The following is a 16,505-nucleotide window of genomic DNA, read 5'->3' on the forward strand; positions in this document are numbered from 1 at the left end:
TCCCAGCATGCAATGCCATTGCATGCTTTATATTAAGCCTGGCATTTCTGCATTCCTTTCCTGCATGCTTTTGTCATTTGTCTAAAAATTAAAAGAAAAAAAAACCCACACACCACACACACACAAAGACGGGATCTGTACACATAATAATAAAGCAGTTTTTAAGAAGACAAAGATGCCTGTGTTCAACATCCAAGATCTTTCTCTGAGCAGAAAAAAAAAAAAAATCAGTTTAATGACTCCAGTGAGATCAGGGTTTAAGCCTCGTTTAAGTTTTACTAAGCATAAAGGAATTATTAGCTGATAACGTGGGCATATATGTTTTCCTCAAACCTGCCAGATTTGTAAGCACAAGGGAGTTCTAGACCGAAACATTTTGTCCACGTGACTCCAACCCTCGCCCCACCATGCCATCGTCAACCTCCAACAAGGCCATTCCAGTTGGATTTTATTTTAAAATTTTTCAAAGAGATTTTCCAACCACAGAGAGAAGGAATTTCATGTCTGTACAATTTGGGGTTTTTTTTTTCTTTTTTTCGCAGGTCTGAGTCAGAAATGCAACTGTACAAACATCTGATCTTTATTAGCGACCATCTCCACCACGCAAACATCAGGTTGCAATGCTGCGAGCCCACGGTTGCCCATTAAAGAGATCGTTTGAGGGGAACGGTAGTTTTGATTCAGCACTGCCAAGCATCAAGCAAGCCAGGGCTTTTTCCCAGGCTTAATGGTTCCCATATAAGCCGACAACCAAGTTCCTGTCTTAATTGCAAACACACACACGCACAGCGTGTTTGCGTCCCGGGTGGCTCCAGCTCTTCTCCCTCACCTTTTGGGGAGCATCCTCAGGACGGACGCGGAAAGCCGGCAGAAAACATCTCCTTTCCACCGTGCCCGCCCGAGACAAACACGTCGCCCTTCGCAGCGTTTTGCTTCGTGCAAACCTTCCCCCACGTCCGTGCTGCAAAGGAGGAGTGTGGTCACGGCCCCTGGACCCCCCCAGGCCTCGCGCCTTCTGCGGGGGGCAGAAACGGAGCCGTCCCATTGCACCACATCTGCTCAAAGACGAGGTGCACTGAGGACAACACCCCAAAATCACCTTTCTCCAGGAAAACGCCCGCGGCGAGCGGTCTGCCCCCCTTGGGCGCTGCGAAAACGAGTAAGCTGCCGCACGCGGGCTCCGTCCGCCGCCAGCACTTCCAGAACGTGCTGCTGCACCCGAGAGCTTACGTTTCGGCAGACAACGGGTGCGAGCTCTAATTTCAAAGCTCAGGAGACGGTTTAGACTTGTCAAGGGATGTGCAATGCTGGAGACGGGACCATCCCCGTCCTCTGGCTCGCCGGCTCCGGGCGCTACGGGAGCAAGCGCCCACAGAGGCGACGAGGAGCCGGCACACCACACGGGGAGAGCATTTGAATGCTGGATGCCACCGCTGCCACTTCGGGACTGCTTTGCAAGCCACGCACACACCTGACCCCAGCCTCACCCAGACAGTTTACAACATTAACCTCTTCCGAGCCACATTTAAAAGAAAAGAAAAAAAAATCCTCTTTAATTAAAAAAAAAATCCTTTGTACAGAACCAGCCCTGATTTTAGGCAACCATTACCTAGATCTCCCACGCTGGCTGCGGCTCGCATCCACACTTTGATAGGCAGTTTAATCAAACATTACCCATAGCAAGCTGGTTTTTCCCTCTAATTTTAAAGTTCCTTCAGAGCTCCTTCTCTCTCTCTCTGTCTCTAAAAAAAATTATTTGGTTTTGAGTTTCAAAGTATTTTAAACAGACTCAGAACAATTAATCATCTTAACGCAGCCCTTAGAAAATATTAATTCACAAAAAAAGGGTATAATCATACCCTCAGAGAAAAAGCTTTTGTGTTACATGAATTTTCACTACATATCCTCAGAGGTAATAGAAAATTTCTTTTTCTGTTTTCTATTTTCATGCCTCAACTGGAAAATGTTTTGATAATGCCCTTTTGAATGTAAACTGTACCAAATGTGATTTTTTTTTCTTTTAAAGCAGTTTTTCCCCGAATGGAAGGAGGGCTCTTTAAATAAACACAGCAGAACTAACCATCCCTTAAAACAAAAACAAAAAAAACCCCACCCACCCTCTCTTCACTCATTCACGCCAAACCCTGGCACAGGATGAATTTACATTTCCACATTTGCAAAACAAATTCCAGCCTAATGTCATTTTAATGGGAACACGCATTTCAATCACTTTTAATAATAACCAGGAGCAGATTATTTTATGTAAAACACTACAATTTGCTTCTCTTTAAATACGTGCACACGCACGCCAGATCTCCGACGGAGACAGGGGCTGGAGGGGACAGGGGAAGAGGAAAAGCATTGCCCCCCCCTTTGCAATCCCCCCCCCCCCCGCAAGCGCACACAACGGCCGCTTAACCATGCAAAAACCAGCACAGCGATAACAAATAAAAGCCGGGCGCCGCGTCCCCGCCCCGCGGGCGGCCGCGCTACCTGACAGCCCACCCGACGTGTCAGTCCCCGCGCCTCATTTAATTTCCCGGCCGGGGGGCCGGGGCGCGCCAAGGAGACCCCCCCCACACACGGGTTTTTTTTTCCTTTTAAGGGAGCGGGACCCCCCCGCACGGGGAAAACAAAGCGGGCGGCGCGGTGCGGCGCGGTGCGGGGGGCGGCGGGGCCGGGGCAGCGCGGGCGGCCCCCCCCGACGGCGGCGGCGGGGCCGGGGCCGGTTTCCCGTGCAAGGCCCGGCGCGGCGGGCGGGCGGGCGGGCGGCGGCGCTGCCCCGCGGCACTCACCCACTTGCAGCGCGTTGTCCACCGCGCCGGTCTCCAGCAGGCGGATGCCGCGGCGGAAGGGCAGCCCCTCGCCGGGCGGCGCGGCGGCGGCGGCGGCGCCGGGCGGCGGCGGCGGCGGCCCGGCCGCGGGGCTCTCGTCGCCGGCCGTGGCGCCCGCGGCGGGGGCGGCGGCGGCGGGGCCCCCCCCCGCGGCGGCGGCGGCGGCGGAGGCGGAGGGGGAGGCGGCGGCGGGGGAGGCGGCGGCGGCGCGGCCGGGCTGGAAGCTGGAGTACATGCAGATCTGCCGCTCGCTGCGGGGGAAGCTCCAGTAGACGATGCGGCGCTGCACGGGCTCGGGGATGCGCTGGAAGCGGCCCTCCACCCGCTCGAAGGCCCAGCTGCCCGCCACCCGCTTGGCCGCCGCGTCCAGCAGCGACTCGGGCTGCAGCAGGCTGCCCGCCCCGCCGCCGCCCCCCGCCGCCGCCGCCCCCGCCGCCCCCGCCGCCGCCGGGCAGCAGCCCGCCAGCGCCGTCGGCGCCCCGCTGGCCCCCGCGCCCGGCGCCGCGCCCGCCCCCGCCGCGCCGGGCCGCGGGTGCGCCGCGCCGGGACCCCCCGCGGGGCAGGCCCGCGAGCACAGGCGCTTGGGGCCCGGGGCGCCGGCGGGCAGCGGCGGCCGGAGCAGCTCCTCTCCCTCTCCTCCCTCCGCCATGGCTGCGACCGACTGAGCCGGGCGAGGGGAGGAGAGACGGCGGGGGGGTGGAGACTGGAGGGGGTGGTCCCGCCGCCGCCGCCGCCGAGCCGGCCCCCGCCGGGGCGGGCCCCCTCCAGCCCCCCGGGCTCAGCCCGGCTCCGCCGCCTGCCCGCCCGCCCGCCGGGTGGGAAACCCCGGCCCGGGGCCGCGCCGCGCCGCGGGGCTCGGAGGCAGCCGCGGCACCGGGGCCCGCGCTGAGTCGGGGCAGCGGCGGGGCAAGGCTCGGCCGGCGGTGCCACCGGCGTCCTGGAAGCGCCCGGCGGCCAGCGAGGACCCTCCTGCCCCTCGGGACGGCCTGCGCCCCCAAACGCCCTGCAGCCCCGAGCGGGTTCTGCTCCCCTCGGCACCCGGCCCTCGGGTTCGCACCAGGTACCCGAGCAGCGCGCTGTGCTTTCCGCGCGCGTCAGGATTAGCTGCTGCTTCTAAAGCCTTGTAGTAAACATGCTCATCCCACCCCGCAGCATCCCCGAAGGAAACTCAGCCCGAGGGAACCGAGACCCGCCGGCGGTGCTAACCCCAGGGGAGCTCTGCCCGGCCCTGAGCTGGGGCTGCGATACCGCGAGGGCCGTTGTTGCGTGTTGTCTCGTCGGCACCGTGGAAAGCAGGGAGACGACTCTTCTGCGGTTGCGGCAGCCCCCCAAGAACCGCACAGAGCTGGGCGGATGGGGGGAGCAGGGGCGGCTGCTGCCCTTCGGGGCCTGTCACCCAGCTCCCATGCCCGGGGGGACGCCAGCCCAGGATTTTCCCCAGAAATGCATTCCCCTTCCTTTGTCCTGTCTAATTTTAGGTGACTAATCTTTGAGTTATAGTAGCTCTCAGAGTTCAGTTTTCTTACTCTGTCGCTCTTAGGTTCAGTGCTTCGAGCAATCTTAAAACGATTCCCTTCCACCTGCATTTCAGCCACATCTAGACTGTTACCAGTTTCTCCCTTGCCGCCAACATCACCTGTTTATTCTTCCTGAAAGAACAAGTGTATGTTCCCTGGAAAAACAGGGCGACACAATTAGAGAACAGGAAATAATGATGCACCTTTGCCACAAGATCAAGACCAAGATCTCCTTAGGTCTTCTTAGACCCAGAAGGAAGGAATGAGACGCTCAGGCGGGTAACAAGAACGGCCAGAGTTCCTGCCGCAGCAATGGGAGATCTCCTTTTTAGAGAATAAGCCACATGGTAATCGAGGAAGGTCACAAAGAGGTTTCCCTGAAGGGCAGAGGTGTTCCTGGTCTTGCTCAAGATGGTCAGTGCTGACCTGTGGCAGGGCCTGGTAATAGGCACGAGGGACACACCGACTGGTTTACCTTTTCCCCAGGAATTGCTCCCCCTTTCTCTCGCCCTGGAGGACAGTTCACCTTCCATAAGGGCTTACTGCAGTGGGGAGCACTTGTGAGCACGTTGGACTGGGCACTTCATCACACCCACCGGCTGGTAGCAGCTGCTGGCATTTGCCTCATCCCCTCTGCTCATGGGTCAGCACCAGGAGCTTGGGGAACTGGGGGGGGCTTTTTCCACTTCTGCCCCTCTCTGACTGTCTAAAGGGATCCCACAAGGCCATCCCAAACCCTCCTCCCACCCTAAGGCAGAGCGAGGTGTCCCAGCGGACACCAGTCTGGCAGGACATGGAGCACTGCTGGCGTGGAGGTGGCAGGCGCTGGTGTCACATGAGCCCGACTGTGCGGGAGTTTCTGCCAGCATCTGAGTCTACCGGTGGCTGGGCGGATTTGCTCAGGCGGGATGCACGGGAGCACGTGGGAGCACTTGGATGCGGCACCTCAGTTTTTCCAGTCCCTCTGTGGCCAGTCTCTGCAGAGCTCACCTAGTGACAACCTTGAGTGTCCTTACTTATGTCGTCCCCAGCCTGTGCCAATAAAGAGGATTTTAGACTTCAGCCCAAGCGCTGATGTTATTCACAATGAGCTGGTTTTTCACTGCATAAAACATATAATCCACATTCAAATCAAAGCAAGGTCGGTGCAGCAGGTGGACAGACTGTCTCTGGGGGGTTAGTCTGTTATTTCAAAGACAAATCAATCTATTTTTTTCTCTCCCTCTTCATCTGAGCATTTCTTCCTCTCTCCCCATGTCTCTGTGTCTCTCCCTGTTCTTTTCATTACTGCCTTGAATTTTGCAAGCGGGGAGCTCTCCTCCTCCCGGAGAACACGGACAGACCTCTTCTCCCCAGGGAAGGATGCAAAATGTCAGCCTCCCGCCCAGCCCCTGATGCTGCTCATTCAGAGCCTGGAACTAGGTACATCAATAATTCACTGCACGCTTTCCATAACCCAGCCATTTGCCGAGCCTCTGACACCATCAGCCTCAGTTCCCCTCCTGCGTTTGGCGTTGTTCGGTCGGGGTCTCTCTGTGCTGTAACGTATCAACTTCAGCCATTCTGGCCCAAGCACTGATATTATTCACAAAGTGCTGATTTTCCATACTGGCCCCAGAAAGCATTTTATTGTAAGTGCCTGGCTAGAAAATTTTTTGACCAAAGGGGTTGGAGCCCCCATGGCTCTACAATGCACTTACTGCCTCTGCAATGTTCTAGCATGGGAAATTCTTTAGGTTTCAGCTCAATTAGAAGTCCAGTTTTAAGCTGCAGGTACTATGAGGAGAAAAAAAAAAACATGCTTTCCTCTTGCCAGAAACTAACTTCAAGAGCACCTACAAAGAGAGTAGAAAAGAGTCCTGCTGAGACCCACTCTGCTCAGCTGCTCTCCGCAGGTTTCCTTGCCTCAGAAAAAGCCCTAACACCAGTCCCCGAGCCCTAACTCAAGCCTCTGGCTATATTGGGGAGGAAAGTACATTGCTGCATCAAGCAAACAACCAGCATCCAGGACTGCTGGGGTCCATTCTCAGCTCTGACACTGCCATGTGGTTTTGGATATCTCACTTCTGCCACATCTTTGTGCAATAGGGCCCGATCAGGCTGCAGATACACAAATCTCTGTGCTTTCTTCTGCTGCGGACATGGACCAAGTGCCCATAGCTACCACAAGGGTACCCAGATACCAAGCACAAGGGGTGGCTGCTCTCTTCATACGCTCCCACGTGCACACCTCTGGGTGGCTGCACTCCTCTCTCCCCTCCTTGCCCAAACTGCATCACCAGCAGAAACCCTCACAGCCTTTTCCTGGGTAGAACAAGGCCTGGGCAATTTCCCCTCTGTTTGATGCTCCCATGCCTCTTTGACCTTGCTCTGACTCTGAACAGTAGTTTAATGTTGTGCCCTCTATAACATGGATAACAGTGGCTGAGCCTTGCAGAGATAACAGCAGAGCTTTGCAAGACCCAGTGAGCACCAAGAAAGTCCTCTGATGACAGACGAAGATAGACAATAGCAGCAGAAGCTTTATGGCAATTAATGATTGGAAATGAGCTAGATAGTGGAGTGCAGACAGCCATCAAGTTCCTGCTCAAGCCACCCAGAGGATTTGCTGCTCCAAAACAGCCAAAGTCGGGTTTATCGGCAACCAGACTCCCTGTAACAGCCGGCAGCCCTGGGCACTCGTTCAAAGCGTGGCAGTCTCTGCCTTTCCCATGTCACTAGTGCCACTCAAAGCAGCAGTAAAAAGGACATGGGGGAGTAACACATCATGCAGCTCCCCTGGCTTAATGCATTCAGGAGCAGAGGGATTTATTCCCCAGGATTTGTTCCTTAGCATCCCTGGGGATCCGATGTCTGCAAAGGGGCAGAGACCTTTGCGCTATGTACTAACTGGCTTTGCAAGCGAGGGGTGCAAAATAGTTTGATTGCCCGTGGAGCTGAGCCACATGGTTAGATGCTCCAGTGTCTGGTAAGGTCTCCAACAAAGTGTAAGTCTGAGCTGGCGCTTTCTGCCATCAAGCTGTCCGAATCCCCCAGGGATACTCCACTGACTCATTAGCACTGAGTTCATGCTATGCTCCTCTTTCAGCAGGGACACAACACAAAGTGGCTTTTCACCACCCGGCTACTTATTTCATGAAACTTTCAGCAACTGACAGTCTCAGGGACCTCCTTCAGATGTGACTGCAATTGCTCGTGCGCTCAAGAGAGAGATGCGCGGACTGAAAGCTCCCCTCTCCCCTCCCCAGGCATGTGCTGAATCCAAAGCTCGTGTGTAGGATGGATGCTCTCACACTCGCTTAAATATGGGAACACCTCCGCTCGCCTGTATCTTTCTGTATCTGCTCAGATGCAGAAGAGTTTAAAGCAAGGGATGCTCGGGCTGGGCACTGCTGTTTCTCTGCCCTTCGTCTACTACCAAAGGGGAGAGCGATCCCAGCTCTGCAAGCAGAGGAAAACCTCAGGCCATCCTTTGACAGCACGTTGCCTGAAGCAAGCCCAGCTTCCAGAATCTAACAGCCAGATGTGTGAGGCCACGGGGTGGTAAGGAGGCCACCGACTGCGTGCAGGCTGCATTGCCCCGTCCACCCTGCCCTGGCGTGGGGCTGCTGCATGCCGCAGGCGCAGGCGGTTGAACCCAGTGGGAATCCCGGGGGCTGGTGGCAGGAGGCTGAGCGGGTCCCGGCTGGGGCTGCCTTCCCTCGCAGTCCCTGTAAGACAGCAAAGTGCTGAGCCACTGCCTTGCCATAGAGATTTCTGCACTCTTCCAACAAATGCATTTGCTGTGGAGGCCAGCAGCAGAGCAGCAATTAAGTGCAGAGGAGCTGCTGGGCAAAGACCCTCTGCTTCCAGGAGAAATGGTCGTCTCTCACCTCCCCAGAGCAGACGCTAATAGCACAGAGCGCTCCAGAAAGTTACTCAGCCCTGCGTGGAGAGCCGGCTGCCAGCCCGGCCGGCCTGGCTCCCGCGGTGCTGGGCTCAGCACAGAGCCGCCCTCCAGCACATCGCCCCCATCTTGGTCATTGAAGCTCCCTCCCATTAATTAGAAATGCTAAAATAACCAGGCAACCATACTGCAGGCTGAAAGAGCAGGAATAAATCATAGAAAAGCGAGGAGTAACCAGGATGTTCCTGTTAGCCTTTCGTATCGGGGCTGCCCTGACTTTGGAGACATGAGCGGGCTGCAGGGTCCAGCGGGGTGGAAAGGCAGGGTCAGGACAGGATTGGGGCTCGTCCCCCCACATCAGCAGCTACAGCCCTGCGGGAGGAGTGTAACTCCATGACCAACCACCAAATGCTCGTCATGTCCCTCCTATTCACCTGCCCCCCTTTCCCTGGGATCAGGCCCAGAGACTCACACCGAAACCATTCGGGACACGCGGCCCTGGCTCCAGCCCCGGGCGCAGAGGTGCCTTCCTGCTTGCCCGCACCCAAGGCAAGGCATGGAGCCCACACTGCTCCGGGGCGTTTAGGAAATCCTAAAGCGGGCAAGGATGGGCAGCAGGGCAAAGCACAAACCCCGTTAATGTGAACAAATGGTTCCTCACGGGTCAGCCAGGACACACGGACAGCAGACAGGTCGGGCGCTCCCGACTGGGGCTCGCTGGGCATCGATGCTGGTCTCCAAATCTTAGCGGTGGAGCGTGGGTAACCATGGGGTAACTTACCCCAGTGCGGTGGCGCCTGCGTGGCACGAAGGCTCTGCACAAGCACCGGGCACCAGCTGCCTCCAGCCGTGGGAAGCACCCCTGGCCAGGGCTCTCCCTAGGGGCGCATGCAGCAAAGCTGATTGGCTGCTGGGCACAGTGCCGCGAGGCTGATTGGCTGAGTGAGCACAGTGCCGCGAGGCTGATTGGCTGGGTGGCTACAATGCCACAAAGGGCTGTGTGGCTACAATGTCGCGTGGCTGATTGGCTGGGTGGCCAGAGCACTGCGTGCTGATTGGCTGGGTGGCTACATCCAGATGTGGCAATGAGAAAGGGAGGCGATGTCGCTGCGGGGGGCTCCTGCCCAGACCTGATGGGTCCCCGTCTCCCTTCATTTGGGTCGTGCAGCCCCACCTGGGCAGTGCACAGGCCACTGCAAGGATGAGTGTTTATCGCAACACCTGCGAGGATGAGACCTGCTGCTCTCTTCCCCTGCTACGTGCCACCTTTCCACCCAGGGAAACACTCCCATCTCCAAAAGAAAAGGCCTGATAAAACCAGCTTTGGCAAAAATCAACTCATTTCAACTCAATTTATAATATTTGTCCATGTGTCTATTATTTCTGGTCTTTACAAAAGGTTTTACTATTTTGCCTGACTTACTGTTCTGTGATTCCTCAAATGCCTCTAAGAAACTCAGTGTCACATCTGCCATCTTCCAAGGCCACTTTCAGCAACAGGTTTCATGAGCCATAGCTCAGGAATTTGGAGCATCTGTGGCCATTCCCAGGTCATTTCTTACTGTTCATTTTAACAATTAATTCTAAAGAAGTTTCCACTGGTACATCAATGTGAGGCAGTTCCTCTAGTGGGTCCTTTGTGAGAAAAAGGCTCCAGTCTGGGACATCTTCCGTAGTGAAAAAAACAACGAAAATCATTAACTTAGTTCTTTTATGGCTTTATCAGGGTTCTTTCTTTAGTTCAGGAATCATTCACCTTAAGTAAGGCTTTGTGTCTTTTTGGTATACATCACCATGCTCTTTAACAGAAGCTGCTCCATAGTAACAGCTGGGTCCCACACACTCTTCCACAGGAAATCAAGTTCATCCTTTTCCCCCAACTAGTTGCTTTAAGAAGCAGTCAGTTATAATGGTGAAAAATGTAATTCCTCCATCTTGTGCCCTCATAACATTTTTAAATTAGCACCTGACTTTCTTATTCCAACTTAGACACTTTATGCCAGCTTTCCCAATGCCAGCCCAGGGTGTGCAGCGCCCCAAATGCCAGGTCCTGCTGCCCGAACCAGCCCTGCCAGTCCCTCACATCGAGCCTGAGCGTCTCTAAACCACCTGATGAGAGAGCAGGACATGGCAGCTCGATGTTGTGGGAAACCAAGAACTGTGCCCAGCTAGGCTCGAGAAGAGATGGATGGAGAGAGAAACAGCAAATCTGCCCTTGCATTGCAGCCTGTTGCAAGAAGGAATAGCTTGCCATCTGCTTTCCTTGCAGTAGGGCAAGAAGAGGGGAGCCTGAGCTTTGACAAAGGTCCTGTGAACGCCTGGACCAGCTCAGGATCCAGCTCAGCCTTGGGCGTCTGATCCATGCTGCAAACCTGCATGTTCTGGGCCTCACATTTGGCTGGCCAGACACCTCTGTCCTGGGGTGCTGCGGTATTCATGGGGCTTTGTCTGCTCTCATGGGGCTCCTTCCAGCCTCTGGATCAAAAAAGTAAATAACAGAAGCAAACTGTTCTCTCCATGCCACCTTTCATTGCTGGTGAACAAAGTTAGGAGCTATAGAACAGCAGTGTGGAGAAGTGGTTGTTTGGTTCCCGCACCACGATGGCCGAACCATGCCAGGGAGGTGAAGCCACACCAAGCTGCACCGTGGTGGCACCGCGCGTGGTGACAGGAGCTACAGGGGAGGCGGCGTGCAGAGGGAGACGGGGATGACCAGGGCCATATCAGACACGTTTCCTCGGCCCCACCTGCACCAGTCTCCAGCTCGGTGGCCACACTGGGGACACCAGTCACCAGAGCTGGGTCGTTTCTGCGGCTGCTTTCTCCGCTCTGCCCCATCTCCATGGGAGATCCTGCACCAAAACAAGCCTGCACCTAGTCACCAGGGACTTCAGCAAGTCAGCCAAAGCCAGAGACAAGCTCTCCAGCTCTCCTTCCCTGGCTCCCAACCCGCGATGGAAATACGCGGCTGCCGTCCCCGGGCAGCGACATTCCCGCTGCTCCCGCACAGGCGAGAGGGGCCTGGCTGGGCTGGACTTGGGGGGCAGAAATGCAGCCGCCTGCATTTATTTTGCCTAACAACAGTGATCTCTCTGTATATTTTCATTCTGTTTTCCTAGGCTCAGCTGCCTCCTCAATGAAATGTTTCCAAAGCAGCCCGGCTTGGCAGCACGCCAGCCCCGGCTGCCAGATGAATGGGTGGAGGAGGAGGGACCCATTCCTCTTCTTGACACAGCATCGCTGCACAAGAGGCCTCTGTTGACATTAGGACTGGCTGTTCCCCATCCCCCGAGAGGACCCTCCTGGCCTTGGTGGCAGCAGCGCGCAGGGCAAGGGCAGCAGGCTGCACGTGACGTGGCACCGGGGTCTGCCCTGCTCCTCCGAGGTGGTGGCAGAGCCGCGGACACGGGGTACCGCGAGGCATCCTGGCAGCAGAGCATCCTTCCTCTTCCCTCCCACCTCATGGCGATGATGGCTCGGGGGGGTCTTCCTGGCCCTGGGCTACCAAACAAAGCCTCCTGCTTCGTCCTCACCCCCTCTTTGACCCATGTGGATTTACACTTGGACACTCGTTCCCAGCCTTGCACAGCTCTGGACAGCAAATTGTTTCTCTCCCTTTAAATCTTTCATCTTTCTTTTTAGTTGAAAACGCCTTGCCCAGGAGAGTTGCACCACAGCCTGGGCTCTGTGGGGCAGCAGGACATGATCAAATGTCCCCAGCAGCCACCAGGGACAAGAGGCTGTGCTGGCCAGCGGAGCAGCCCCTGGTGACAATAATATACAGCCTGGCACCGGCTTCACCTAAACCCTGGCCGTAACGCAGACACACAGGACTGCCCCAGCATCCCTGCAGCCTCATCGCAGCCGCAGGCTAGCTCCTCCCCAGGAGCCTGTGCTGTGCCCCCCAGCCTGGCTGGCCCCACGGCAGCCGCAGGACACCCGGGGCTGGTCGCGGGCTGCAGCGGGGAGACGTCCCCCTTCGCTCTGCATGCGGAGGTTTTGCATAGAAGCAGCCCTACATGCCCACCGGGTCACCCAGCAAGACCCACAGCAGCCCCATCCCCTTCTCCAGGCACCCATCGCAATATCACCTCCCTTCCAGCCCCCCAGCTTTAGGAGCCATGCAAGGGAGAGGATGTGGAGTTTAACAAAAAGGCTGAGGAAGCATTTGGAGATAAAAGTCATCAGCATTCTTCCAATCTGCACCTCTCACCGCTGGCCGGCTCCTCTGGCATCTCCACAGCCACTGTGGTCCCTGGAAGGTTTCCAGCTGCCACGGCCACGCTGGTGGGAGCATGTATTAACCAAGACTGGGAGAGCTTTGCTGTTCAGAGCCGCATTTCAATATCAAACGCACAGCAAATCTTCCCGTTTCCCTTTCCAGACCAGAGGGACGAAGCTCATCAAGAAACTTGCAGCTGCTTAAGAAAGAAGAAAAAAAAAAAAAAACTTACTGCAATTCAGCAACTTTGCTGAAGTCGCTCTGGGAGACAGCGCAGAGTTGGTCTGCAGTGCAGGGAGAGCCAGTAACGAACGGAGCAGCCACTGGATCCGGGACTCAGAAAATACAGCTGGTGAGGCCTCCCCTACCTTCTCTGCCCCGATAGGGGTCAGGTAGCTTGAAATCCTCCCTGATAGACCCGAAACCTCTAGCGAGGATGGAGATGCCACCCTGTGCTCCAGCCAGAGCCTTGCCGTTGCTTCGCTGCATGGGACACCCATGGTTCTGTGTGCTGCCAACAGCTCGCTCCTCTCCCTGCAGCGGGCTCTGAGCTGCGGCTGTACGGTGAGTGAAACCCGGGAAGGACTGATGCCCAAATCTTTCCAGGCTTTGGGATTTTGGAGACACTCTGCATGCTTTATAGGGAGCATGACCCAGAAAGGGCCTTTCTGGGCCCTCCCAGCAGAGGCTCACAGTGCACCACTCTCCCCACTGTATTTTGTCAGCAGGGAAACTGAGGCAGGCAAGGCTTGCGTGGTGTAAGGCAATGGGTTCAAACCTGAGCACCTCTCACCCTCCGCGTCAGCTGGTGCTGCCCTGGGCAAAGCCCGGAAAGGGCTGGGGCAGCCGAGCAGCACATGGGTCTGGCAGGACATTTCTGCCCTCTCCTGAAAGCGACACAAACTAAGGCACCGCAGGACAGAGGGTTCAGCGTGGGGAGCTCATGGTGCAGTATGTGCACCCCTTCCCCACTCCCCGAAAACACGGTGCCAGCTGCTGTCTGCTCCTTGCATTCCCTAAGAAAGATTTCAAGGCAGACGGGTGAGAAACCCTGTCTGCTGCTGCCATGGAGGGTTTTCAAAACACCCACCACAGCAGACTCCCAGAGAAGGCGACCACCTCTGGGGAGACGCACGGCAGTGGTGCACAGCACCGCACAGCACCGCAGGAGGGGCTGGGCAGTGCGGTGAGAAGTGGGTTGGACTGAGCTGGGACTTGGCTCTGTATCTTAATACAGAAAGCTTTGCAAAGGAAGTCATAAGACCAGCAGAGGACTGCAGAGATTTTCCTCTTGCACTGGCAGGGTAAAGAGCAGCTGAAGTGGCTCCATGGCTCTAATTTTAAGACAGAAGTAACATGGTCACAGCTTGTCCATCTGCACTGGGGGGGGCTTGGTGCCTGCAAATGTGTCTGCCACATCACTGGGACACAGCAGTCTCTCGGTCTCTCCCAAGGGTCTTCATTCTTCTGGGAAGATCACAACCCAAGCCAGGATGGTCCCAGACCATAAAAAATACTTTTGGCAGTGATCGAGTAATTTCATTGTTAAACAGAGAGTGATAAATGTATTTATAAATCCAGAGAATAACCTTAACGATGCCACCTTGGTACATTCATTCATCAGGATTTAACTACGCATTACATATCCTCAGTTACTGACATGGGAACATGAAGGTGCCCGTGTTCTTTGTACACCTGAACCATGGGGCTTGATTACCCGTGTCCTTGACGCATGCACACATATATTTCCTCATGCATGTCCCAGCAGGCATGTGCTACATCTGTGCAGCGCTGGATTCCCACAGGAGACATCCATGTGCAGTTCCCTGGTGTCCCTGCAATGCTGGCTCTGAAGGTTGCTTTTTTGAAGACAGTCTTTGTTGTCAGAAAGGGATCCAAGATGGAAAAAGAAAGCAGAAAACCTAAAGCACAGACAGTTTTAAGTGCTGCTGCTAACCCTAACCCAGGAGTGACAGCTGCCCCAGGGGCTGGCCCTGGTGCTTGGTGGGGAGGCTGCTCCACCAAAGCTCTCCAAGGCAGTCCTGCTTGGACCATGGGGCAAGCCTCCAGAGCAGCCTGGGAGCCAGCAGGACAGGAGAGGGCTGGGGATGTGCATTCTGCTGCCTTCTGGGCAGGGGCATTTCAAAGGCACTTCTCGAGACAGTGCTAGGACAGCGGGACAAGAAGCGCTGCCCAGATTTTTAGCCTCACCTTCCCAAGCACCATGGGAGCAGGACCTGACCTGACCACAGTAACCCTCTGTGGTCCCTGAGCAAGGCTGCTCTACTGGGCTCTGGGGACTCAGGGACACATCCAGCTCTTGCCGGTGACCAGCACCCGCCTCTGCAAGCCGAGGACCAGAGTCTGGCTCCCAACAGCACGCGGCAGCACATCGTGGGGACACGCACTGTTCCCACCGCCCGTGGTGCGGAGAGGGCTCTGCCTGGATCTGGTGGAAAAGAGGCCAGCCACGCATCGATAAAATGAATTAGTTGTCTCAGCAGCACCGGCAAAATAAGCAAGAGGAGTGGAGCCCGTGAGGCCCGGCCTGCTTTGTTTCAATTACAGCAGCTGCCAGAAGAAGATAACCTCGATATTGATGGCAAGAGCAGCAGACAGAGGTGCCCTTGGGGGCTGCTGGGAGCAGGTAGAGGAGGAAGGGGGGAGGAGGAAAGGAGTGAGAGAGACAGACGAGGGGGATCAGGGTCTCTGCGGGACCCCACACCTCTGGCTCTTGGCACAGCCAGTGCCAGTGCCCCACGGGAGAGCAGGGCCGACTCCACTGGGCTGGTGAGAAAGACCCGTCTGATTGCACTGCCCTTGTCCCCACGGGGACCATCTGCTGTTCATCCTGGCTCTTGCCCCAGCTGCTGGGCAAAGCATCTCCTGGCAGCTATGGGCAGAGGGATGCAGTCTCCCAGGACATGGGGCAGAAATTCAGCTCAGAGTCTGAGACAGGATAAGCATCAGCACATGGACCCATATAACTCTAAGCAGAAAAACCATCTCCTTCCTTCCCATCAGCAGCGAGGAAGTCCCCAGATCCCCGACGCTTGACTGCCCTCACATCCCCATCTTGCCATGGGCCCCATGCTGCCCTCTCCATCACGCATCCCCCTCTCCCATCACGCACACATCCTTGGCCAATCCCCATGCTGGAGGACAGCCCCATGTCCGTGTCATCATGAGGATGACTGTAGCATCCCAGCAGCTCACTGTCAGCTCCAGCCACCTCTCAGCAACACCAGCAAGGAGCGAAGTGGTTCCCTGGGCAAACAGCAGACGGGGTGCCAAGCGAACAGATCTGGACTGCACAATCCCACCCTCACGCAGCAGGGGGGGTGGGGGGGGGGGAGTCCCAACATCTCCAGCAGCCACAGTGTGGGCTGAAGTGAACCTCACTCAAAGCTCTTGCAAGGTTCAAGCCTTAAAGGAATATTTTCAGGTCCTGCAGTCTGGGACCCACTAGCAATCAGGTGGTAGGTACTATTTAACTTAACAAGGCCTCAGGCTCACCTGCAACCCCCACTTGTGCTGGGTCTCTGCAAACCCCCATTTAATCTCTCTTCCTTCTCTCTTTTCCCCACATCCCCCCAGTACCCCCCAACCAGCTCTAACCCGGCAGGATCTCTGTCCCCACAGCCCACTCCACCCCACAGCCCAGGGCAGGCAGCCCCACATCACACCTATAAGCCATACGTCCAGGTGCCCAGCCAAACTTCCCCCAGACAGTGCGGGGTTAATGCTCTGCCCTCACAGAGGCTAAGGCCTGGGTTCAAATCCTGCTTTCACCAGGTCAGAAAGCAATGGGCAGGTATGAAAAGATGACTGTTTCTTCAGTCTCCCTCCTGCTTACCTCCAGTTCCCTCCACAGGGGAATGCAAATCTCCTCTCATGCTGCTGCTTTGTGGAGTCCACATGCTGCCCAAATCCCTCCATGCTGGGAGAGACAACCAGGGCCTTCCTGTACCACGTCAAGCCGGGGCTGAGCAAGACCCCCACCCTCTGTGAGAAAGGGGCACCACCAGAAGCCAGGCGGAGCAGGA

General features: G+C 56.2%; 1 protein-coding gene and 1 long non-coding RNA gene across 2 annotated transcripts in view; one reads left to right on the forward strand and one right to left on the reverse strand.

Annotated features, from left to right (window-relative positions):
- The window catches only part of ZSWIM5 (zinc finger SWIM-type containing 5), a 110,547-nt gene extending 107,049 nt beyond the window's left edge, over positions 1 to 3,498 (reverse strand). The window contains exon 1 of the mRNA XM_067301121.1: positions 2,796 to 3,498. Within this exon, the coding sequence (XP_067157222.1) occupies positions 2,796 to 3,483 (688 nt within the window). The 5' untranslated portion in view covers positions 3,484 to 3,498. The remainder of the gene's footprint in view (positions 1 to 2,795) is intronic.
- A 258-nt stretch (positions 3,499 to 3,756) lies between these two features.
- Positions 3,757 to 5,438, forward strand: LOC136992518 (uncharacterized). Its single transcript, XR_010884803.1, has 2 exons — positions 3,757 to 3,894; positions 3,987 to 5,438. It is a non-coding gene; the product is annotated as an uncharacterized lncRNA (long non-coding RNA).
- Positions 5,439 to 16,505: the final 11,067 nt, after the last annotated feature.

The sequence above is a fragment of the Apteryx mantelli genome, chromosome 8 (genome assembly GCF_036417845.1).
Source record: "Apteryx mantelli isolate bAptMan1 chromosome 8, bAptMan1.hap1, whole genome shotgun sequence".
In the NCBI taxonomy this organism is placed as follows: Eukaryota; Metazoa; Chordata; class Aves; order Apterygiformes; family Apterygidae; genus Apteryx; species Apteryx mantelli.